The 24,738-nt window shown below is 37.9% G+C and overlaps 1 protein-coding gene across 1 annotated transcript in view; it reads left to right on the top strand.

The window, feature by feature from the left end:
* The window catches only part of LOC122801843 (kelch-like protein 9), a 414,260-nt gene that overhangs the window by 222,829 nt on the left and 166,693 nt on the right, over nucleotides 1-24,738 (top strand). Inside the window, exon 4 of the mRNA XM_044071492.1 lies at nucleotides 16,160-16,292. Within this exon, the coding sequence (XP_043927427.1) occupies nucleotides 16,160-16,292 (133 nt within the window). The remainder of the gene's footprint in view (nucleotides 1-16,159; nucleotides 16,293-24,738) is intronic.

Here is a 24,738-nt window from a genome sequence, read left to right on the forward strand (position 1 = left end):
ACAATCTAAATTAATATAATGATGTTTTTAACATTTATGCTGTTGTTTTGAATAACTGAAGAAACTGTGTTTTATTCACTCCTACAGTGCTTGTTTACTGCCAGTTCCAATGGAAATTACTCCAAGAGACAGAAAGTTGATTAGTGGTAGCACTGACTTTACTTAGAATACAGTAGATGTCATGGTGATCTTCTCCAACTCCGTATAAGTGAAGTCTTGTTGGCATATCTAGTACGTATTCACATTATTTTTATGATGGCAGTAAATCACCCAAGTTTTATATCCTCAGATATAGAGATACTGCTATGAACTGAACTGTGTACCTGACTATTGTTTTCATTCCGTGGGACATATACATGGATCTACAAAAGGTTTCCAAAAGATAGAGTCCATTGTTGAAACTAACTACTGATGTCTTTGTGAAGATAGGTGAAGGCTGCCAGCCTAGCCAGATAGAATTTTGTAGATAATTCTGTTGTTTGTAAATATTAATGTAAGCCACAGGCTGGTTCTCTTAAATGTGAAAAGACTGTATTGGATGTTGAACTGAAAAAAATGTAACAACAGTACACTCTGCTGTAAGAAAGTTGATAAGTCAAGCATTGTGAAATTCTTTTATCTAAAACTCAGAGCCGAGATGTCTAGAGGGAGGTATTCTGCCTGTTGTTTTGAGGCCAGAGTTAATGGCTAGAATTTACATGTATAATTTCTTTTATTGCTCTGGCTTCCTGGCTAGCTGCAAGATCAAAAGGGCTATTAACCTCTGAGTTTCTGTTAGCCTGGGAACCAAAAAGAAATTATGTAATCTGAAATGAATCAGTGGTACTGTGTTATCAATTTAAGGACAGAAAGAATGAGGGCATTTAGTATTTGTCTTGAGAACATCCAACCGACCAGTACTCTGCCTGTGTTCTATATGTAAGTTTATTTTAGAACTGTGTTTTCTCTTAGATATAGCTAGGAATTAGGAAGATTAGATTAGTCTTTTTTCTGTATTGATATCACAACTTTTCTACTGTATTATTTTAAGTATTTCTCTGTGATCTCTGAACTCTTGACTAGCACTGTGTAGTAAGAAGTATTGTCTTGTGTTTTTATTATTTATTATTAAATATTTTTAAACCTTTCAACTGTGGCTGTTTTGTGTAGAGATAATTTAAGCTCTAGAGTACATTGCATGTATATAGTGATGCTGGCCAAGCCACTCCAATAAGCCTTGACTGTTCAGTTGCACTTACCATTTGGATAATAATATTGCACAGCATAATTGGACACCATTTCATAAGGACCTTTTGGTAGATGATAAATATTAGCGGGTGGTGGCAAGTGGTACTATCATATAGTCTGGGTAAAAGGGGCACAGCTGGAGAACCTGTGCCAGCCTTCCCCATGAGTGTCTGTGTGGTTGTATATAACTCTTATCTCAAAGTGTGTGTGTCACCTATTTCGGTAGGGACACAAAGCACTGGTTGGACAGAGAGGGTGCTGGAGGTTTTAGCTTGCCCACTAGGCTGAGATCTGGACCTTATAGCTGTGCCAGTGGGGAGTCTTATTGGGGACCTGGAGAGAAGGGGAGAAACCAGCCCCAAACTGACTGTGATCTCTGTGAGCTCTTAAGGGAAATTGTACTTTACTGTGTGTGCATTTATTATCTTCTCCCTATATGGATGCCCCTCAATGATGTTAGTGGTGAGGATTGAGGATCCTTTCTTGCTGGGCCAGTGCATGGGTGTCACATATTAATTGTTTGGCAGTGGTGGGATATCCACACCACATCTTAATTGGTTGGCAAATACTAAATGGCTTGTAGTGGTGTAGATAGTGAATTCCTGTATCTTGTGTTTGGTGATCACTGAAGGTGTTTTTGTACTCTAAATCAGCCACACAGTAAATACTCACAGAGATCACATCACAATTGTTTTACTTCTTTTGTTAGCTTAGTTAGTCAGGGAGAGCGGGCAGCATGTCAGCAGAGGAGTACAGAAAGCTGACAAGGAACCAGCTGGCTGAGATGTGCCAGGCTAGGGTACTGGCGCATGGAAACCTGATTAAGGCAGACATGATTGCAGCTTTGGTCACAGCTGCATCAGAAAACAGCAGTCAGGAGGATGATCAAACTGGCAGTGGAGATGTACCACACTCAGAGGATGGAAAGGTCAACCTTTCTACAGAGGACTTAAAAATCCATCTGGAGCTAAAGAAACTTTGAGTTGGAGGGCAAGAATGTGGAAATAAAAGCAGCAGAGAGACTGGGGCATCTAGATAGTGAGGACAATGAGAAACTGTGACATTTGCAGGCTGAGGAGAATGAGAAACTGCTATGCCGGGAAGCTGAGAAAAAGGAAAGGGAGAGGCAGCATGAAAAGATGATGCTGACTTTTCACCAGAGTCATGGAGGTAATGGGGAAGGGAGTAACCAGACCCCAGAAGCACAAAAGGTCAGTAAATTTGTCCCACAGTTTAAAAAGGGGGATAACTTTGATAGTTTTATTCATATGTTTGAGAGGGTATGTAAACAGTATGATGTTGACCAAAGGCTTGGGGTACGGTTCCTGACCCCCTTACTCCATGGTAAAGTTGTAACTGTGTTGTCTAAAATGTCTGACATTGCCTGTTTTAATTATACTACTGTTAAGAACTGTTTGTTAGTGTATAAAGCCATAGATGAGGGTAAAATGGTTCACACAGCTTATCTAGATCTCACCAAGGCTTTTGACACCATCCCCCAATCTGGAATTATAGATAAGCTCACTAAACTAGGTATAAATCCCTATGTCACAAGATGGGTTGCCAACTGGCTCATGGACAGAACCCGCACTGTGAAAGTAGCGGATTCCAAATCTGACATCAGACCAGTGACAAGTGGAGTACCACAGGGTTCAGTCCTGGGTCCTCTCCTGTTTGGTATCTACTTCTCTGAAGTGCAGGCCAACACAGAAGGTCTTTGGCTAACAAAGTTTGCAGATGACTGCAAACTAGGAGCCATAATCGAAACTCCTAACGATATGGACAAACTACAAAAGGGCCTCACTGAGACAGATACCTGGTGTCAAAGCCATGGCCTGAAGCTCACCGCCAAAAAGTGTATTGTCATCCCCTTTGGTAAAACTCTGTACCCATGAACTACCACATAGCTGGTAGTCTACTTAATGCCGAAAATGTGATAAGAGACCTTTGGACACAGGTGGACAGTAGTCTCTCCTTTGATAATCACATCGCCACAGTGGTCAGGAAATCCTTCTACATGGCTCATCTCATCACAAAAGGATTCTCATCCAGAAAAAAAAGAGGTCATTGTTCCCCTCTACTCATCACTCATCAGACCCATTATAGAGTACAACGCCCCTTTTGGTATGTACCCCACAAGACATCTACAACAACTGGAAAGACCACAGAAATACCTTACAAAGAGGATTACTGGCCTCAAACAGATGCCCTATGCAGACCGTCTCAAAAGACTACAGCTTTACTCCATCGCATATCGCCTACTCAGGGGCGATCTCTGCCTAACATACAAAGCTATGTCAAACCCAAAGCTGTTGGACATGCTCTACTTAAAGAAATCCCGATTGCTCTGAGCTACATGCTCTAGGGACCTAAACCTTGTCACCACAATAAACAGAACATGCTGGAGGATAGATTCCCTGTCCCAGAGACTTCCCATACTCTGGAACAGACTACCTATCTATGTCAAACAGAGCTCCTCATTAGCACTCTTCAAGAAAAATCTTGATGACTGGATGGGAAATGGGAAATTCACCCTGGGGATCACTTCTGTGGCTCTGCTCGACAGGGGCAGAGGAAAATACATTTCTTGGGTGGTGAAAGCCAGGGTACATTTTTTGGCTAGGCTTGTATGGGCCCTAGGGCCGATAGCCTAGTACCTACCTATGAACTTATGAATCTATTTTAAGCTAACACCTGAAACTTGTATGAAAATGTTTCATGAGCATAGACACAAGGCAGATGAAAGTGTGTGTGAATATGTTGCTGAATTGAGCACTTATTTTCATAGGTGGGTGAGTGGATGTCAGGTCACCACTTTTGAAGGGCTGGCAGAACTTTTGGAGAGGGAACAAACCCTTACCACCTTGCCTGAGGACATGAGGATCTGGTTTGCTGATAGACAATGTGCTACTTCAGATGAGTTGGGGAAGAAGGGAGACCTATACCTAACAAACAGGGCATAACTGCATAGGAAAGGGAACCCAGAACTGATCATGGGTCTAAAGGAACCCATGGTGGGTAGCCCAGATTGCCCCAACAGAATCTGTCAGTAGCAGAGGAAGCCACTAGTCCAGGTACACATCCAGGACCTAGGGTTAAATGTTTTGAATGAAACCAGTGGGGCCATGTGGCATACTGATGTCCACGAAGGCAAGGTGGGGAACAAAAGGTGAGGAAGCCAGTAAGTGGGGAAGACAAAATGCCAATAGTAGGTTGTCTTCAGACAACAGGGGTACCAAATTGCCATCCTGAAGATGTCCTGATATGGAAGGATTTGGAGGAGGCAGTATCAAGTGCTTATGCAGTTACACGCAGTCAGGCTAGGAGACAAGCATGTGGGTCTGGTACCCTGGGGGAAACCCAGACAGACTACATACTTGCAGCCAGGGACTGGCAATGTGGTTACTTCAGGGAGGGAGCTACTCTGTAGCAGTGAGACTGAAGGTGAGCCACAGCTGCTTTTGAGTACCTATGTTCCCTTGGACAGAGTGACTGGAAAGGTAGAGGTGAGTAGTAGTACCCAGGCTGACAGTGAGGCACCACTGTCAGAGAATTCCAGACATCCTGTAGAATGGGAGCTGGGAAGGGTTACACAGAGAGAATTGAGACAGGCTCAGCTCTCAGACCCTACATTGCAGAGCCTGAGGCAGGTAGCTAGTGAGGCATCTGATTCTCAAGGGAAGAGGGAATCTGTATACTGGGACAAAGGGTTACTGTATAGAGAGTGGACCCCAGAGGGAGGGCTAGAAGGTGAGAGGGTACAGCAGTTGGTAGTGCCTAGACCCTACCTTCTGACGCTTCTAGCCATAATCCATGATATTCCCTTAGCAGGTCATATGGGCATAAAATGTACAAAGAGATGTATTATGCAGAACTTCTATTGGCCTGGAATTTCCAGAGATATAACAGGGTACTGCAAGACATGTGGGCAGTGCCAAAAGGTAGGCATGGCAGGAGAGAAGGTGAGAGCTCCTTTGATGCCTTTGCCTGTGACTGAGGAGCTATTTTCGAGGGTAGCTATGGATATTGTAGGGCCTCTGAGTACCTCAAGTTCCACAGGGAAAATGTATATCCTGGTGGTAGCAGATTATGCTACAAGATACCCTGAGGCAGTGGCTTTGTCCTCCATTGAGGCAGAAAAGGTGGCAAATGCTTTGCTAGAGTTTTTCAGCAGGGTAGGTTTCCCAAAAGAAATACTGACTGACAGAGATGCCAATTTCATGTCAGACCTAGCAGCTATCTCCTACCCAGGTTCACAAAATCCAAAAAGTGTTACAGGAGTTTGAGGACATGTTCATTGGGAAACCAGGGTGCACCGACCTGGTGCAGCCCCAGGTGGATACAGGACCCCAAAGGCCTATTAGGCATGCCCCTTATAGGGTGCCTGAGAGAGTCAAACAGACTCTGAGGGAGAAAATACAGGAAAAGTTGGAACTAGGGGTAATTCAAGAGTCCAACAGTCACTGGACCTCCCCAGTGGTGCTGGTGCCAAAGAAGGATGGCAGCACTAGATTCTGTGTGGACTACAGGGAAGTAAATAGTAACACAGAGTCAGATGCTTACCCCATGCCTGGGACAGATGAGGCCCTAGAGCAGTTGGGTGGGGCTAAGTATCTTACAACTATTGATCTTACCAAGGGTTACTGTGAGGTGCCCTTGACTCCCAGTGCTAGAGAGAAGTCAGCCTTTGTGACTACCTTTAGGCTTGTATGAGTTCACCAAGATGCCCTTTGGAATGAAAAATGCCCCAGCAACTTTCCAGACACTGGTAGATCATATCCTAGCAGGAGCAGGAGGGTTAGCCCTTGCTTACCTAGATGGTATTTCCATCTACAGCCATTCCTGGCAAGATCACCTTCAACATGTCAGGGAGGTGCTGGGCAGACTGCAGAGAGCAGGGTTGACCATTAAGCCCAACAAATGTCACGTGGGTATGGCAGAGGTCTCCTACCTGGGGCATAGAGTGGGGAGTGGTAAGATCAGGCCAGAACCTGCCCAAGTGGAAGCCATTCAGGCATGGCCTGCACCTGTTACCAAAAAGCAAGTGAAGGCATTCTTAGGGACAGCAGGGTACTACAGAAAGTTTGTTCCCAGTGCTCCCCTCACAGACCTGGCAAGGAAGAACAGGCAAATTAAGGTAGTGTGGACCACAGCATATGAGGAGGCATTCCAGAATCTTAAAGAAGCTTTGGGATGACCTCCTGTGTTAGCCAGTCCGGATTACAACAAATAATTTGTTGTGCAGGTGGATGCTTTGAACCATGGGGTGGGGGCTGTACTTAGCCAGTTTCTTCAGAGGGAGAAAAGCACCTAGTGGTTTGTCTCAGTCATAGGCTCCAACCCAGGAAGGAATGCTATGCAGCTGTAGAAAAGGAATGTCTAGCCATAGTGTGGGCACTGCAGAAACTTCAGCCTTATTTGTATGGAAGAAAATTCACTGTAGTGACAGATCACAATCCCTTAACATGGTTACACAGAGCCAGCCAGCAAAATGCCAAGTTGCTAAGATGGAGCCTAGCGTTGTAAGCATATATGTCAGTATAGCACCACAGTGGGATTAGCAATGCCAACGCAGATGGGCTCTCAAGACAGGTAATGGGGTAAGGTATACTCAGATAGACCTAACCCTCTCAAGCAATGTTTCCCAAGGGTCACTTGAAAAACTAGTTTGAGTTAACTGAGGGGAGAGATGTGTGAAGATAGGTAAAGGCTGCCAGCCTAGCTAGATAGAATTTTGTAGATAATTCTGTCATTTGTAAATATTAATATAAGCCACAGACTGGTTCTCTTAAATGTGAAAAGACTGTATTGGATGTTGAACTGAAAAAAATGTAACAACAGTGCACTCTGCTGTAAGAAAGCTGATAAGTCAAGCATTGTGAAATTCTTTGATCTAAAACTCAGAGCCGAGATGTCTAGAGGGAGGCATTCTGCCTATTGTTTTGAGGCCAGAGTTAATGGCTAGAATTTACATGTATAATTTATTTTATTGCTCTGGCTTCCTGACCAGCTGCAAGATCAAAAGGGCTATTAAACTCTGAGTTTCTGTTAGCCTGGGAACCAGAAAAAAATTATGTAATCTGAAATGAATCAGTGGTACTGTGTTATCATTTTAAGGACAGAAATAATGAGGGCATTTAGCATTTGTCTTGAGAACATGCAACTGACCAACACTCTGCCTGTGCTCTATATGTAAGTTTATTTTAGAACTATATTTTCTCTTAAATATAGCTAGGAACTAGGAATATTAGATTTGTCTTTTTTTCTGTATTGATGTCAGAACTTTTCTACTGTATTATTTTAATTATTGTCTTGTGTTATTATTTATTATTATATATTTTTAACTTTTCAACTGTGGCTGTTTTGTGTAGAGATAATTTAAGCTCTAGAGTACAATGCTTGTATATAGTGATACTGGCCAAGCCACTACAATAAGCCTTGACTGTTCAGTTGCACTTAACCATTTGGATAATAATATTGCACAGTATAATTGGACACCATTTCATAAGGGCCTTTTGGTAGCTGATAAATATTAATGGGTCGTGGAAAGTGGTACTACCGTATAGTCTAGGTAAAAGGGGCACAGCTGGAGAACCTGTGCCAGCCTTCCTCAGGAGTGACTGTGTGGTTGTATATAGCTCTTATCTCAAAGTGTGTGTGTGTGTGTGTGTGTGTGTGTGTGTGTGTGTGTGTGTGTGTGTGTGTGTGTGTGTGTGTGTGTGTGTGTGTATGTGTGTGTGTGTGTGTGTGTGTGTGTGTGTGTGTGTGTGTGTGTGTGTGTGTGTGTGTGTGTGTGTGTGTGTGTGTGCGTGTGTTAGCTACTTGGGCAGGGACACGAAGCACTGGCTGGACAGAGAGGGTGCTGGAGGTTTTAGCTTGCCCACTAGGCTGAGATCTGGATCCTATTGCTGAGTCAGTGGGGAGTCTTATTGGGGACCTGGAGAGAAGGGGAGAAACAGCCCCAGACTGACTGTGATCTTTGTGTGCTCTTAAGGGAAATTGTACTTTACTGGGTGTGTATTTATTATTCTTTCCCTATATGGATGCCCCTCACTGGTATTAGTGGTGAGGATTGAGGCTCCTTGATTGCTGGGCCAGTGCACGGTCATCACAGTCTGAACCAGGAAGATGTGGCTTCCATACAAAGCCATAACTAGTTTGAATGGTTACCAACTGAATCAAATACCATTATTGTGGCTGACTTCAGCTATTCATATGTAAACTTGTAATTGTGTATTACCAACAGTATATATACCCAGAGATTTCTGGAGTTCATAAATACCAACACATGATCAAATTGTCCCCCTACTCACCAGAGGTGTCATATTGATCTTTTAGATCTTGCCCTCATTAATTGGGCCTTTTGGTAGCTGATAAATATTAATGGGTCATGGAAAGTGGTACTACCGTATAGTCTAGGTAAAAGGGGCACAGCTGGAGAACCTGTGCCAGCCTTCCTCAGGAGTGACTGTGTGGTTGTATATAGCTCTTATCTCAAAGTGTGTGTGTGTGTGTGTGTGTGTGTGTGTGTGTGTGTGTGTGTGTGTGTGTGTGTGTGTGTGTGTGTGTGTGTGTTGTGTGTGTGTGTGCGTGTGTTAGCTACTTGGGCAGGGACACGAAGCACTGGCTGGACAGAGAGGGTGCTGGAGGTTTTAGCTTGCCCACTAGGCTGAGATCTGGATCCTATTGCTGAGTCAGTGGGGAGTCTTATTGGGGACCTGGAGAGAAGGGGAGAAACAGCCCCAGACTGACTGTGATCTTTGTGTGCTCTTAAGGAAATTGTACTTTACTGGGTGTGTATTTATTATTCTTTCCCTATATGGATGCCCCTCACTGGTATTAGTGGTGAGGATTGAGGCTCCTTGATTGCTGGGCCAGTGCACGGTCATCACAGTCTGAACCAGGAAGATGTGGCTTCCATACAAAGCCATAACTAGTTTGAATGGTTACCAACTGAATCAAATACCATTATTGTGGCTGACTTCAGCTATTCATATGTAAACTTGTAATTGTGTATTACCAACAGTATATATACCCAGAGATTTCTGGAGTTCATAAATACCAACACATGATCAAATTGTCCCCCTACTCACCAGAGGTGTCATATTGATCTTTTAGATCTTGCCCTCATTAATGTGTTACTCCAAATGTACCACCCTACTTGTTATTCCCACTATATTCTTGTCTGACCATTTCATTGTAACTTTCTCATGAAAATCTCCTTCATGGGTCCCAATAACTCAGTTACTTTTCGAGAATATTTCTAAACCAGTTACTATATGCCCATCTTATTGTAATTGCAAATGGTACAGTTGCCCAGGAAGCCTTGTACATCAGTCTGCAACCTCCAAATATGAATTTTATTACCCCTTGGCTAGATTTATTGAGGCATCCATATCCAATCAGATGTAAGCATGTTTGCTCTTTAGAAAAAAAAACGTTTTTATAGTTTTTTTTTTTTAACATTTTAGTTGGGCATTTTTTTTATACAATAGTATCTGTAAGTGGCGTAGTGATGCTTAACATTTATTTAGTGGCATTTTTCTGCAAGGTCATTTTATGCTTTGTGATTGGTCTATTTGTTCATATGATGTTTTCATTTTTAGTATTTATTAAGTCATTTAGAATTATAATACTAGTTCTGATGATGTCCCAGAAAGTGGGAAGTATGGTCTGAAGTACATCATTCACTATTGTGTATTTTCTGGATTACTATCAGGAAATGCAAGGACAACTATGAATTTAAGATTGCAACCAGTTCAAAAGATAACCATAAGGCTTACATCAGCCACATTAGAAAGCTTGGAAGTACGCAACAATTCTGTACTGAATTTGTTGCTAATGGCACTTCCTTCTCTAATCAGAATGATATTAGTAATATTCTAGAGGACAAGTTCTCTTCCACTTTTTCTCTACCCACCATCCCTTTTGTTCTACCATTCCCCACACCCATCACCTCATCCCAAATCAATCTTGAACAAGTCTTTCAATATAGTTCAGAATGAAAAATACCAGTTCCTTGGAGCCTGACAATAACCTTGGTAGTCTGCTTAAGAACTCTATGTCCCATCAAGCAAAGTTCCTCTATCAACTTTCAGTCTGAGTCCGTACATTGTTTACATCCCCAAGGTATGGAGAACAGTGGTTATGGTGTCCATGTATAAATATGGTCCCTCTACTAACTCTAGGGATTAAAAACTCATTAGTCTCACTAGTATTATTTGCAAGACTGTGGAATTTATTATACTTGAGGGTAGGTGCTAGAGTCCTGAGTGTGTCCTCATTTGGATGAGATTCCTAATAACTATGATCCTGTTGTCAGTTTTCCATTCATTCCCTATTGCAATATTACCAGCTTACTGTTATTTAATGCAACCTAAGCAATTTGTTCTTCAATGACAGCAGGCACTGACTTTCTAGACTCTTCATTAGTTACAGACCTTTTTAATGTGGAATTATTCAGATGACTTTTGAAGAGATTGTGCATATTGACTGATTTTGAGTGGCCTTTTATAGGTGAAATGGTCTGAAATGGGCAGCTTTGTCATTATTGGTTCATACATTTTGTTTCATTGCTTACTGGAAAAATGTTCAAAACTACAAATTTAAACCATACTCTAAGTAATATAATTTAATACAATTAGGAAGGTGAATCACAGAACGCATGCATGTCTGCATGGTTCTAAAATGTGTGCAGGGGAACTATGGTTTGAAAATAGCCCAAAAGTAATCTGTATCTTCCACTGGCCAGATGCATTTTCTTTGAATGTGGAGTTCAATGCTATTTCAATGAATGTGAGTTTTAGGGGCAGAGTTTACTGTTAATGCTAAGTCTGTTTTCATTGTGAGACTGTATTGTTTTGTTTAACAAATGTCTATCAGTGTTTACGCTATAAAATTTGAAATTAAAATTTTAAATTAGATTTAAATATCTGTAATCATTGTAGAAGTAAAGAAGAAAACTGCATGTGCACTGACAGATTTGAAGCATGTTTATGGTAACTGGGGGAAATAGTCAAGTAATGGGGCACTAGCATGGGTGTGGGGGGGTTGAGGGTTGCTGTGTGTGTAAAGGGGTCCCTATCCATTACCCTGCCTCGGGCCCCTTTTGACCATGATCCTGCTTTGACCATGTTGATAGCAAGCTATCCTTTGACTACCATATCTCTGTCATGGTTAGAAAATCTTTCTACCTTGCACAATTTATCCTTCATTGTATTTGTTCAAGTTCCAAAGAATTTACAGTCCCACTTTATTCCTCCCTTATTAGGCCCATTATTGATATAATGTCTTGCTGGGCATGTATCTCACTAAGCATATAAACCAAAATTTCCTCACCAAAAAGATCTCAGATCTTAGTACACTTAGCTGCTCTGATTGACTAAAAGCCACATTTCCCTCTCTCTTTCTCTCTCTCTCTCTTTCTCTCCCTCTTTTTCTCTCTGTTCAGTCTTGCATAAGATTCTAAGAGGTGATCGCTTTTTTAGTTCCATATTATAAATTACTCAGTATGCTTTGACTTGCCTTACTTAAATGTAATTGGTGGTAAAGCAAACATCCACTTTATATGCCTAATACCACTACAGTAACAATATCAGCTGTCATGACAGGTATCTAACCCAATCTATCCCCCACTTCAAGAATAGGCTCATCTTATATATCTAGCATAGTACTTCACTGGCCACTTTTACAATTAGTCCAGATAATTAGATGGGTAATAATTAATTGCCACTTGAAACATGCAGGAATAGTATACTTAATGGGGTGCATTAATAATCTCCCTCCAACATTAGGTGATATGAATGAGATTCTCAACTGTCTCCTTGAATCTAAGTTTAGTAAAAATGCACCTATGAAGGAGAGTGGATAGCTGTCGCCAAAAATATTGTGTAAGTAGTTACTTGTACAGTGTCATTAGCAAGTCTTAATCAGACCAGCAGATTAATTTAGCGTCACTGCCTTCTCAGTAGTGAATAACTCCAACATTTCACTAAGCTTCTGAAAAGAAATGTAGCAGAGTCTGGAAGTCTTGTGAGTGAAAAAAAAATGGCACAGTTATTACGTGACTTCAGGTCAATGTTAAAGGTCTTGCAATCTTGGACATTGGATAGAGATGTAGAGTCAAAGAACAATACTTCTGTTCTGTTTTGGTGACAGCTGCCATGGAAATGCTGCATTTAATGAAGATAACAATGAGTACTGGGAATATCAAGAAAGAGGCTAAACAGTGATACATTTTCACATTGGTAGAGTTTGGTTAAAGAGAGGTTCTGTCTGGGAAGCATTAGAGAAAAAATAATATTCATCTGGTCATGCAAAAGCCTCCAGAACTTGATTAGATTCATATGAAAAACATTATGGCAGCATCTTCTATAAGGCTTCAGAATGGGTAGGCTGGGGATTGGCATAATTATTAAGATGTTTACCTTACAGATGCAAGGTGCAGAATTTGGTTCTGACCTTTGAAGGAAAAATTGTCATGGCTTAAAATAGCCTGCAAGGGCAGCTAGCCTACTGCTTACCTATGACCCTTTGTCAGATCAGTAGAAGTCAAGTACAAGTGTTGTCCATATTCTGATATTCACCTAGCATCTAACAGCCAGAGAAAATCATGCCAGTCAATAAACATGATGACCAGAGTTTATACTGACATTTTTTTAAGACTTCTTTAGTAAGAAGAAAAAGATAAAATAAACAAATGAGAAATTTATTTGAGGTAAAGAACAACTCAGTAATTCAGTAATGTTTATACACTGAACTGTCTCCTTCTAAGGGAGACATTTTCTCAGAGCTCCTGTCACCTTGCCACCCTTGCCACAATCTGAGAGGGTCTGGACTTAATCCTGTTCAATCCTTGGCAGGTACGGGACCTATTTTATTACTTGTGCTTCATTAACTGTTTTACAGTGCTACTGCTTTGTTACTTTTGTACTTTATCATTTTAAAGGTCCCTAATATTTGTAATCTCCTTGTCCAGGTAGCACATTTAAGTTGTTTTGTGGTAGCATTGCATTCTCAAGCAACCATTTTTGTGTTGTTACATTAAAAGGACTGGAATAGTCCCTCCAGTGGCAGTAGGTGGTGCCCTGGTCTATCTGACTTAATATGCATATAAGAAAGTTGCAGGTGAAGTTGTTTATTGGCCATAGGGCTTAGAAGCCAGTTTCCTGTGTTGTAAGTGCCTGTACACATTTAGAACATCTGCAAACTGCTTTCCATCATAAAGCAGTTGTTAGTAATGCCGTGTATAGATGCAGACACCTAGAAACCAAATTTTCCTGTAAAACCACCTCTGAAACTGTACCAGTATCTCAGCAAGTATAGAACAAGTACTTTGGATGTTGATTAGCATACAGCAACTAGTTTCCACTTGAGGAAAACTGCCCCTTAAATTTAGTATTATATAGCCCAGTTGAGTCTCTAGACCAAAAAGCACCCTTAGTCAACCCACCATTAACACTTCATACACCACACCCTGGTAGTTCACCCAATAAAGGACCTGACATTACAGATATTCACTTTCCCAATTTCTCTGTAGCCATTTGGTAATTATAGGTATATTTAGACAATGTACTAATTGTCTAATGTTCAATGACAGCCTTGTCTAATGTTCAATGACAGCCATTTAATCCTCAAAGAAACAAAAACAGTATACAAGAGATACTTATACACAAAGTCTCTGGAGGAAAACTCTCACATACAAATGTTCATAATAACAATCTGGATGTCAGGCATGCACATGCTACACCCACCACACATAGTACGCACCCCACACATAGACCTACTTATGCTGAGGCATTTAAATGCAATCTTCCTAAACCCCAATCACTGCCCAAACATCCCACCTGTAAAAATTATCCTCAGCAAACCTGAAAGCACTCAACAGTAGCAACACCTAATATTGCACATACAGACACACCCAATGGGGCCTCAACTACCAAGTCCATAAGGCAAGCCAGTGGACTACCCAGGACATAGTCATAGGAGACTTAATTGTATGACATACTGATACCCCACTCACCAGGCTGAACCAGGATAAAATAATGGTCAGTCGTCTATCAAGGGCCATGGTCCACCAACTTATGCATGCTCTCAAGTCATTGCACCACAGGTACCAGTATGATTCAGTCATAGTCTATATAGGTGTAAATGACCTGAGATGTACCTCTATATACATATGAAGAGATACACTGTGGAGCTCTTAGACTATGCATCAAAGGCTAGTATGTGCCTAGCACTGAGCAGCATTTTACCTTGATGCTGCCACAATGCAAACAGAACATGATTTACTTTCATAATGTGCTTAGTTTTTGCTGTCATTCTAGGAGAAACAATATTTGTCAGCAGGGGAGGACATGGTTAACAAGCCATGTTGCTTTGTCAAGGATGATCTGCACCTGTCCCCTCTAGGCTTTTTAATATTGATTAAGATATTGTCCTCTCCCATACAGCCTTTTTAGGCAATGCCAAATTGACAAACCTAAAGGTGTGACTGCTCAATGCCGGTAGTTTAACCAAGAAGGTACACTCCCTCCAAGCTATCCACATGCTGGAGAATGTAGACATCTGTGCAGTTACCTAGACATGGTTTAAAGCTGCAGGAATTACCCTGGCAGTGCAAGGCTTCTGCGCCTTCCTCATGATTAGACCAGAAACTACACAGAAAGGGACTGAAGGTGGAGGTTTCTTGATCTACATCAGTAACAAGCATTACTCAAGGTTGGTTAAACAGGATGATGCACTGGAGTTCCTCCACATCCAGATTACCACAACGTCTCATACCATGTACTAACACACTATAGGTCACCCTCTGTGTCCCATGATAGCAGGTGCCACAGGGTTCAGGGCTGAAACCCCTTCTGTTTGGTACATACTTCTCAGAAGCTCAGGCCAAAACTAAGGGGTTGTGGCTGACCAAGTTTGTGGATGACTGCAAGCTGGGTGCAATTATTGAATCCCCAAATTATGTCAGGATACTTCAGGAGGATCTTACGTAGACCAAAGACTGGTGTCTTAGTCATGTTTTCAAACTAAATGCAATGAAATGCATCATCATTCCCTTCAGCAAAAACAATGCCCCTTCACACTATCAAATCAACAACAATACACTGAGGACCCACAAAGTGGTATGGTATCTGGGATCACAAGTTGACTGCAGCCTTAATTTTGACCACCATTTGTCTACTGTAGTAAGGAAGGCTTTCTACATAGCACATTTGATTAGTAAAGGCATCACCTCGAGAGCAAAGGAGGTTATAACCCCTCTGTATTCAGCACTAATCCGGCCCATAATTGAGTATAACACCCCTTTGGCATGTACCGTACAAAGCACCTGCAGCAACTCGAGACACCTCAGTGGTTTCTAATAAAGAAGATCAAGGGACTCCAACACATGCCTTACACAGACTGATTTAAGTCCCTGTCATTATACCAATAACACTGTTTTACAGCACAATAAACCACTCCCATGCCTGATAAAAAGTATATATATATTTAGAAAGCTTGTGGGGAAATTATTACTCTATTTTTGTTTTACTTGGATCGCTTGTCTGTGTACTTAATAAAGGATTTTTGACTGGAAACAGACTGCCTGCCTTGCTTGGATTACTTTCGAATACTTAGTAATGCTATACAATTATATATTTTCTATTATTACTTTTTGTTTTGTTTTGTTTTGACTTAAGATGAGTTTGCGTTCGCTACTTCTACTACTATTGTCTGATCTGATTAATATACAGTGATTAACTAGAAATATATGGACTGAAAATCTTCCACACAGAGAAGAGCCAAAAATTACAGTACAATGATCCAGCAGAAAGAAAAGCATGCATTTTGATGTTCACTATTTATTGTAAGAAAGAACACTTCTCTCATGGCTATTTTTAAGCTTGACCTTTTACTTCCAACATTTCTTCTCTTTTGTTGACTTTAGGGTTTTAATCAACTGCGAGCTGAAGAGTTACTCTGTGATGTGACTCTGATCCCAGGCAATGGAAGCACATCTTTCCCTGTTCACAGGTCATTGATGGCATCAGCAAGTGATTACTTCAAGGCAATGTTCACAGGTACAACGTTTAAGTGGAAGTTAGATACAACAAATAAATCTAGCCAAGTTTGGAATCTTTCAAATTGCACATCACTTCTTAAGGTAGCTGACAGACAAGTCATACTAGGAATCTAGTTACCGCTAAAATCTTGTAAGAGATTATTCAGCTAGCAGTCAATGCAGCATTACAAATGTAGTAATATATTTCGAACAATTACATATAAATACTGCTTACTTCATTTGTGAAATATTATGATAGCTTTATTTTGCATGTAAATATGAACATTTCACTGCATTTTCAAAATGTTTGGTTGCTTCAGTGCCATTTATATATGTGCTAATTGTAGGTAATTTGTAAGCTGAACTCATTGCTATATGATAATTAAATGATAATCATAGTGTATCATGCTTCTATGTGTTTAGGTTTCATAGAATAGATTTCATTTGATAGTGTGCACATCAGTAAGTTTCTTGACAAACTTTTTTGATCAAAAGGTAGGATTTCTCCTAAAATAGTACTTATGAGGTCTAATACCGGTACATAATTAGACACAGATGGCAATGAAGAAAAGCCAAGTATTCATACTTATCATTCAATGTCAGACTGTTTAAGAGTGTATTTACCATAATCAAGTGCTGCAGTGAAAATATGAAGGAATAGTTGTTCTGCATACTGAATGGTAATCGGGTACAAGAAAGTGGAGAAGCTTCATCAACAAACATCTCTGTATCAGAAATACTATTCGTCAACAAGTATCTCTAAACTGGTTTGGGAGAGCAAATTCAAGAATTATGGGAGACAGTGAAAGAGACTTGTGTCCTGAGTTAGTTACCAGTTTGTGAACCTTAAGAATGTTGTAAATGGGGGCGTGGCCAAGATGACTAACTGAGAGCAGCAATTGGTGAAAGTTCTGTGACTGAAAACTTTTATCTGACAGAAAATATAATCAAAAAGTTAAAAATTGGCGACATTTGTTAGCTAATTTTATTCACTAACAGCCAGAAAAAAGATGTATGCCTTCAAGTTTTTCAAAAACTGTAATTTTTCTGTCAAATTTTAACTGCTTGATTAAAGGAGAAGAGACTTCAACATGAATCACTCAATAAATGATACTCAAAATTCTTGTGTTAAAAAGACATACAGTTACTAATATCTAGTATGCAGAATGTATTACTTAAAACAGACAGACTGGATAGCAAACTAGAAAGTTTCAAAGAAGATAACAGAAAGAAGATGGAACATTTATAATTTTTTATGAAACAGCAGACTGCACAAATCAGTAGTATGGAAGATGTTTTAAATGTTCAAGAAGGGTGAATAAGTGAAGGTGAGTCTCAGACTGAATTTCTTTTAAAACAAAATAATTAGTTCATAAAAAATGTTGATGATTTAGAAAACAGTGTTGGATATATGAGGCTTAAGCCTGGTTCTGGAGATGCATAGAATACCAGGGGTATGTATGGTCATCCAGGCATGGAAAATAGATCCTTTGGTCAAGATGCTTTTAATATTCATAGAAAGTAATGAGAGATTTTTAGTAGGTATAGATGTGGGTGTCTGGGAAGAAGTCTTAGTGGTAGAGTTTTGGAAGTGAGATGAGTAAGCTGGGAGAGAGGACCTACAGGTAGGCCCAGGGTTTGGATGTATGTCACCTGACATTAGTAAATTTAAAGTAAGTAAAATAGGGGAGGTGCAGTGGTTTATTTGGAGGTGGGGTTTTTTGTTTTAGTTTCGAGTGGGAGTGTAGTGATGGGGAAAAGTTTGACTGTATGTAAGGTAGAGTAAGAATGAATAAAGAGAGATGGGGCTATAGGGAAAGAATGAGTAGGGGAGAGAGTGGATAGGGGAGAGGCAATAGTAGGAGAAGAGTTTCAGGGTGGGAGACTACAGAAATAAGAGGCAGGAACATAGGTGAGAAAGAGATTAGGTATGGTAAAGATAATTGTGGTAAAGATAATAAGTAGGATAGTGATTGTAATGCTTGATTTAGGGATAAACATAATTTAACAGGCTTAGGGATGTGTGACAGGAGTTATGTTAAACATTTTTGAAAGTAGAAGAAGGGGTAGTAGTGTAAAGTATTGTAGGTGTATTGAAGCAAGTGGGAAGTGTTTGATTGGAGAGTGTTGGAGGAAGTTGAAAGGTGGTAATGGGTGTGGTCGAACGTGATAAAGTATAAAACAAATGAAAGTGGTGTGAGTGGGAATGGGGGAAGGGTAAGGGAGTGAAGTGAGCCCAAGAGTAGCGATGGTGACCAGAGCAGGATAGACCTGACCCAAAGAGAAGGACTCTTCAGAAACAATCAGGAAGGTTTGTAAAAATTTTTGAAATGCGTAGAGTGTCTAATGGCAGATAGAAAGAATAGTAGTATATTTTAGATTAGTTGTTCTTAATTAGTGTTAGGTGGGCAGGGAAAAGAAAAAAGGGAGAATATAAGGAATGCAGCAATAGAATATGGGTACAGGGTAGACAGTTATAGAAAAATAAAGTATAATACAGACAAAGAAAAGACTGAGTGGTCAAAATGTAGAGAGAAGGCTTTACAAGTTGTAAAGGCAGGCAAAGATAGATGTAGGGAGGAAAGAGTTATTATAAGAGTAGGGAGGATAGGAAGAAAAGAAAGAGGGCAGTGAAGAGAAAAAAAGATAACTGACTAGGTGGACGTTGCCAAGTTAATCCAGCCTAGTGATGTGTAGGAGAGAACAGCTTACAACTTGGATATAGTACAAATAGACACCTACAGAGTTAACAGTACTAGTGCCTGGTGGGGCTGGATGTTCAACAGGTCACAGTTCCCATGAGAAGGTTGCTGGATTGTTAAAAATTAGACCGTAGTACAAGCTATGAAGAGGGAAAGAAGTTGAATGTTTAAAGACAATATATGCAAAAGTACAAGTAACAGAAGCTATCACTGCTTTACAATGTTATATTCAGGTTACAAGGGAGAGTGAGGTTGGGCATTTGACTAAGTTACAGCATCTTACCAGTTAAGAAGATTACAAAAAATATAATACATTGAGTACTGTAGAGTCAGTAGCACAACATTATGATATTAAACATTATTCTCCATTGCAAGCTTACTTAGGGCGGTAGACCGTAAGTGATATTACTATATTGGCTAAGGCACTCTATAGAAACTGTAGGTAATACATGTAAAAGAACACTGCAATATTTGTAGGAAAAGCAATAAACAAAATTGCAATAGCAGTTAGGGTACTCTATAGAAGCTAATAAGATCCAACAATATAAAATTGCAATACCAGACTTAATCGCTAAGACACATGAACAGAGATAGGGACTGCCAGGTAGCTGTTACATGCTTCACTGTATGAAAATAGTTAAGTGCAGCACAGCTGAAGTATTCGCAGAGCATACAGCAGATTCAAACTGTTTTCTGTGTAATTCACTCTACCAAACAATTGCATAATACCCGATAAAAGTATATGTTCAAATCAGAACAATAATAATTATTGTAAAAGTCTAACAATTATAAACACTCCTTTCTAAATTTCAGTACAGATTTTCAGTACAGGTTTAATACTAGTTTTTGTATTCAGACTAGGTCGTCTATCTGCCCTAAAATATTTAATACATCTGTATCTGGCCATTTCAGTCTTAGTGCCTATGCCTCCATCCCTTAAGTTATTATAAACTTTCTGTATCATTCTAAACTTAAAATCATGTTCTTTACCATTCATTTTAATATGTTCAAACAATGCATTGCTGTCCATTTCTCTTCTGATCTCTGATAAATGTGATTGTATCCTTTCTTTCAATTTTTGATTGGTTTTGCCAATATAAAAAACTTGACATTTAACATAACTCACTAAATACACTAGGTTGGTAGAAGATCATGTAGCAAAAGTTGTAAAGTGAAAAATGTGTCTAGTTATAGGGTGTAAAAAAGTAACCACAACATTAATATAGCTACAAATTGAACAGTTATGGCATGGAACAGTTCCCTTAGTATTAACATTACATAGGCATATTTGATCTGTCCTAAAATCTTTATAACATAACTGTGATTTCAAGTTTTTCTCATTACTAAAGGTAAAAGAAGGACTGGACCCTAATAATTATTTAATAACAGGGTTAGATATCAGGATTGGCCAATTCTTACAAATTATATTCTTAATCATAGTGCTGTGTCAATTATATATCAAAATATACTTTACAGAATTTATAGCACATTCATTACGCTGAGGTACAGAACTTCTGTTGGAGAATAAAGGTTTAGTAAATGTATCTCATTCAGCAAGAGCATTTTCTTTAGTTTTATGAATCAATGTTTTATTATAGCCCCTGGCGTGAAATTCCTCAGTCATGATAGAGAGCCCAGTAATAAACTGTTCATTATTAGTATTTAATCTGCTATCCCTAACAAGCTGACTGTTAGTAACACTCTTGTAGATATATCTAGGATATATACCGTCATAATGTCAAAACCTGGTAGTATGATCATGCATCCTATGTATAGTAGTATTGATCTTCCCATTGTTATATGACAAAGTAACATCCAAAGCTAATATCTTTATTACAGTATGTAGATCAAAAGTAAGGAAGTCAGTCACATTCTGTAATTCTGCAACAAATGACTCTAACTGAACATTACTTCCACTCCAAACCAACAGGATATTATCCACAAATCGCACATAATATTCTAAGTATTGACTCCTATACATAGAGTTGTCATTATATATGTATCTCCCTTTCCAATAAGCAAAGAAACGGTTAGCATAAGCATTAGCAACTGGAGTGCCCATGGCAACCCAGAGCTGTTGATGAAAACAATTCTAAATATAAAAACGTTATTGGTTAGGACTATATTAAACATACAAGATAATAATTCAGCCTTAGTTCCTGTGAATATAGTATAGATGTTCAAAATTTCTCTTACTGCTTGGATAACATAGTCATATAGTCAATGTCAGATATAAGCAATATGCTAATTAGAAGTGTTAAAGAGATAGTGATTTTGTTTTCTTTGTTCCTGGGTGACACATTACTTTCACAGGTCATTTATAAAGTAAGTAACACTTAAAAAAGTTTGAGAACAAAAGAATGTTTCAGTTGTGCCAGAATGCTGGCTTCTTGCTTGCCTTGCTTCACACCTTGAGCTGTTCTGAAGAAAATCTAGGTCAAAGTTCATCACAGACATGTTTGAAAACAGAAAAGAGCTTTCTTTTTCTTTGTTTTTTTTTTCGAGTATATATGCAAGAAATCTACTCAAAAGTTTACATTTTTTCTTAGAAGTGAAGAATTGGTAAAACAAAAGCTATAGTAATGTTTTATATTGAGCTGTTGCTAAAGTATAATTTGCTTACATTTTGCTGAATGTTAACAGCCTATGTGTAGTGTTACTAACTCTCACTGTACATATTAATGGAAAGATGTAAAGTTAGATGTTTGTTACTGATTAGAACACCTGAAAAGAACTAAGAAGAATGAGAAATGCACAGAGGAAATTAGCAGCTGCTGTGTGCTGTGAGTTGTCATTTTCACATGCTGTAATCAAATTCTTATGTCAGGATGTAAAGCTTAGATCAGAATAGGAGTTCACAATGGCTAAAACATACATTCACATTAAACAAGCAGGAATTCTTTTATATATATAGTCAAGATTACTTATAATATTAGAATTAATAAAAGGAGCAAACATCTTAAGAGTAATATGCAAATGCACAAGGAATGGAATATCTAATGTGTAAGATTAATAAAAGATAAGTATCATTAAGTCAAAAATATACACATACTATAATCTTTAATACAGAGCTGAAGATTAGCTCTTTGATAGGAAATTTTAGAAATACAAGATGCATAGAATAAGGTAGAATATTACTGGGAAAATAAAAAGAAATTTAAATAGCAAACTGCTTATGAAATAGGTATGCATTACATATACCTGCATATGGCAGAAATATGAATGTACAAGATCTCATATAATTTACATAGAAAATCATAGAAAATATTTGAAAATAATTTGAAAGTTGAAATTTGAAGCTTTGTCATGTGAACTTTAAAGCTTTTTACATGTTATATGTTATTAGATTTACTAAGACTACCTCAAATGACTAATTTCATAAGTCAAAACTGAAATTATAATTTTATATTGCTGAATCAATATATTAATTTTGATAGAAATTAAAGTAGATTTTTCAATATGTTTGAACCCAGAAAATGAGAATGGGATTTGCATTAAGCACATTGTAACTTTTGAGTACAATATAGACTGCATTTTTTACTCTATAGAAATAGCAAGACATTCTCTTCAACCTTAGTAATATACATATTTATGAAGTAGTTTAATAAGCTAAAGGATTTTTTTAAATATTTTATTTGTAATATTAGGAGTGTTACACAATGTTGAGATATAGACACGTGTACTTTAAAAATTAATTCAGAGTTTTTAAGTCTGTAGAATATGTGTCTATATTTTAACATGATAAATATATATGTACATTGCTGTGTAATAGTTTAGTATGATAAGATTACCTGTTACCTGTAACCTTTTTTTACAGATATCTTTATTTCTTCAGGTCCCAGTCTTTCTACTTACTTATTTAGATATTAAGTTATAACAATATTGAATGAGCCAATAGTTTAGGAATATTTAATGGATAATTTACAATATTATTAAATAAATAGGTATATAGTACACTATCTGGTAGATTATTTAATATTTGTGATTGATAGAAGAAGATTATTAAACTTTTATGTAGTAATGGGGGAATAGCTTTCAATGGCAAAATATATAACTAAATTAATACTCTCTCATTTTAGACTTATATATAATATTATATTAGTTATTTGCAAGTCACAGTAGCTTTTGGCTATATATATATTTTTTTTTATTGCTGAATTTTTAGGTATTGATAGGTAGAGCGATAGTATAGTAGTTTGTCTATTTGAGAACTTTGGTATTAGGTTGTGTTTTATTAGTAACATATATAGTTATAGTTGTAGACTTGTCATTCTTTTTGTTACTTACATGTTTTAGTAGTTTAGTTTGTAGAAAGGAATAATTCAAAATTGTGCAACATTAAGATAGTGTTGAAGGAATGCATTGGAGTCTTATATATAATTAAATGAACATGGTGGATAAATGTCATATTACCTTTTAAAAGACATCTTCTTAAATATGGAGTAGAGCTAGTTTTGATCTATTAGCTATTAACATTAACAGATTAAATAATGGCAAAAAAAGGAAATCATTAATGAGGTATCTAAAATTAAATAGATATTCTTGCAAGAGATTCACTTGATAGATAAAGATATACAACATTTAAATAATTTAGGTTATGAAATGTAATCATCTGCTTCTCATAAAAAAAAGAGACGAGGAGACAAACTGCTATACTTTGTATCTACTGTAATGCCTAAGGTCAAGGAATCTATTAATGATCCAAAAGGACTGTATGCATTTGTAATAATTAAATATAATGGTAGACTCTGTCAACTAACTGGAATAGGTGCAAGAGTGACTAAAGATCACTTACACTTACTATAAAATCATTGAAAGGGTAGTTTAATTTTAACTGGGTATTTTAACTGCATATCTAGTATAGAAGATACATGTGAACAGAAGAAAGCTAAAATACTGCATCAGCTAAAGTACTAAACAGATAGATTAGTAATAATTTAGATGATTTAATAGTAAAAGCAGAAGATAAGTCATTGTTCTGCAGTCATTATTCTTATTCACATGGGACACAAACTAGAATTGATAGGATTTATGCCTCTATATATTTATTTAATAAAGTGAATTATTTTAAAACTATTCCTTGTCCTTTATCTGATCATAATGCAGTAAGTAGTAATATGTTAATAGATATAAGGAAATTTCAGATTATTTATAGAATCCCAGTATATATAATGAAATTAAAATAATTTTAAGAGTTACCTTAAGGAACAAATCGAGAATTGCTTATCTCTGAATGATAATGGTCATGTTAATAAAGTCATACTATGGGACTCATTAAAATGCATATTAAAGATAGTATGGAAAGAACGGCTAATAATAAAATGAAATAATGGAATAAAGAGTTGCTAGAAATACAAGATGAAATACACAAAGCAAGGTTTGAATAACAAATAAATTACATAATACTGAAGCCATTAAACAATTATTGAGAAAATATCAAACAGTTTTCATGCATAAAGTGGAGATAGCTTTAGAAAAAATAAAATTGTACAATTATGTGATAACTTTAAAAAAATTAAATAGATTAGCTAATAGAATTAAGATATTAAGCAAAAAGGCACAAATCAATAATATCTGAAATCCTCACATTATTAAGCTTACTTTGGACATGGAGGAAATGCTTAATATTTTAAAAAAATTACATAAGGATCTAAATAAAAATAAAAATAATAATCCTGATGATTACAAACTTAACAAGTATTTGAAGAAAAAAAATTACTAATAAACTTAATGATCAAAAATACCTCTTTTAAATAAGCCTAT

The sequence above is a fragment of the Protopterus annectens genome, chromosome 5.part0 (assembly GCF_019279795.1).
Source record: "Protopterus annectens isolate FY-2018-M chromosome 5.part0, PAN1.0, whole genome shotgun sequence".
In the NCBI taxonomy this organism is placed as follows: domain Eukaryota; kingdom Metazoa; phylum Chordata; order Ceratodontiformes; family Protopteridae; genus Protopterus; species Protopterus annectens.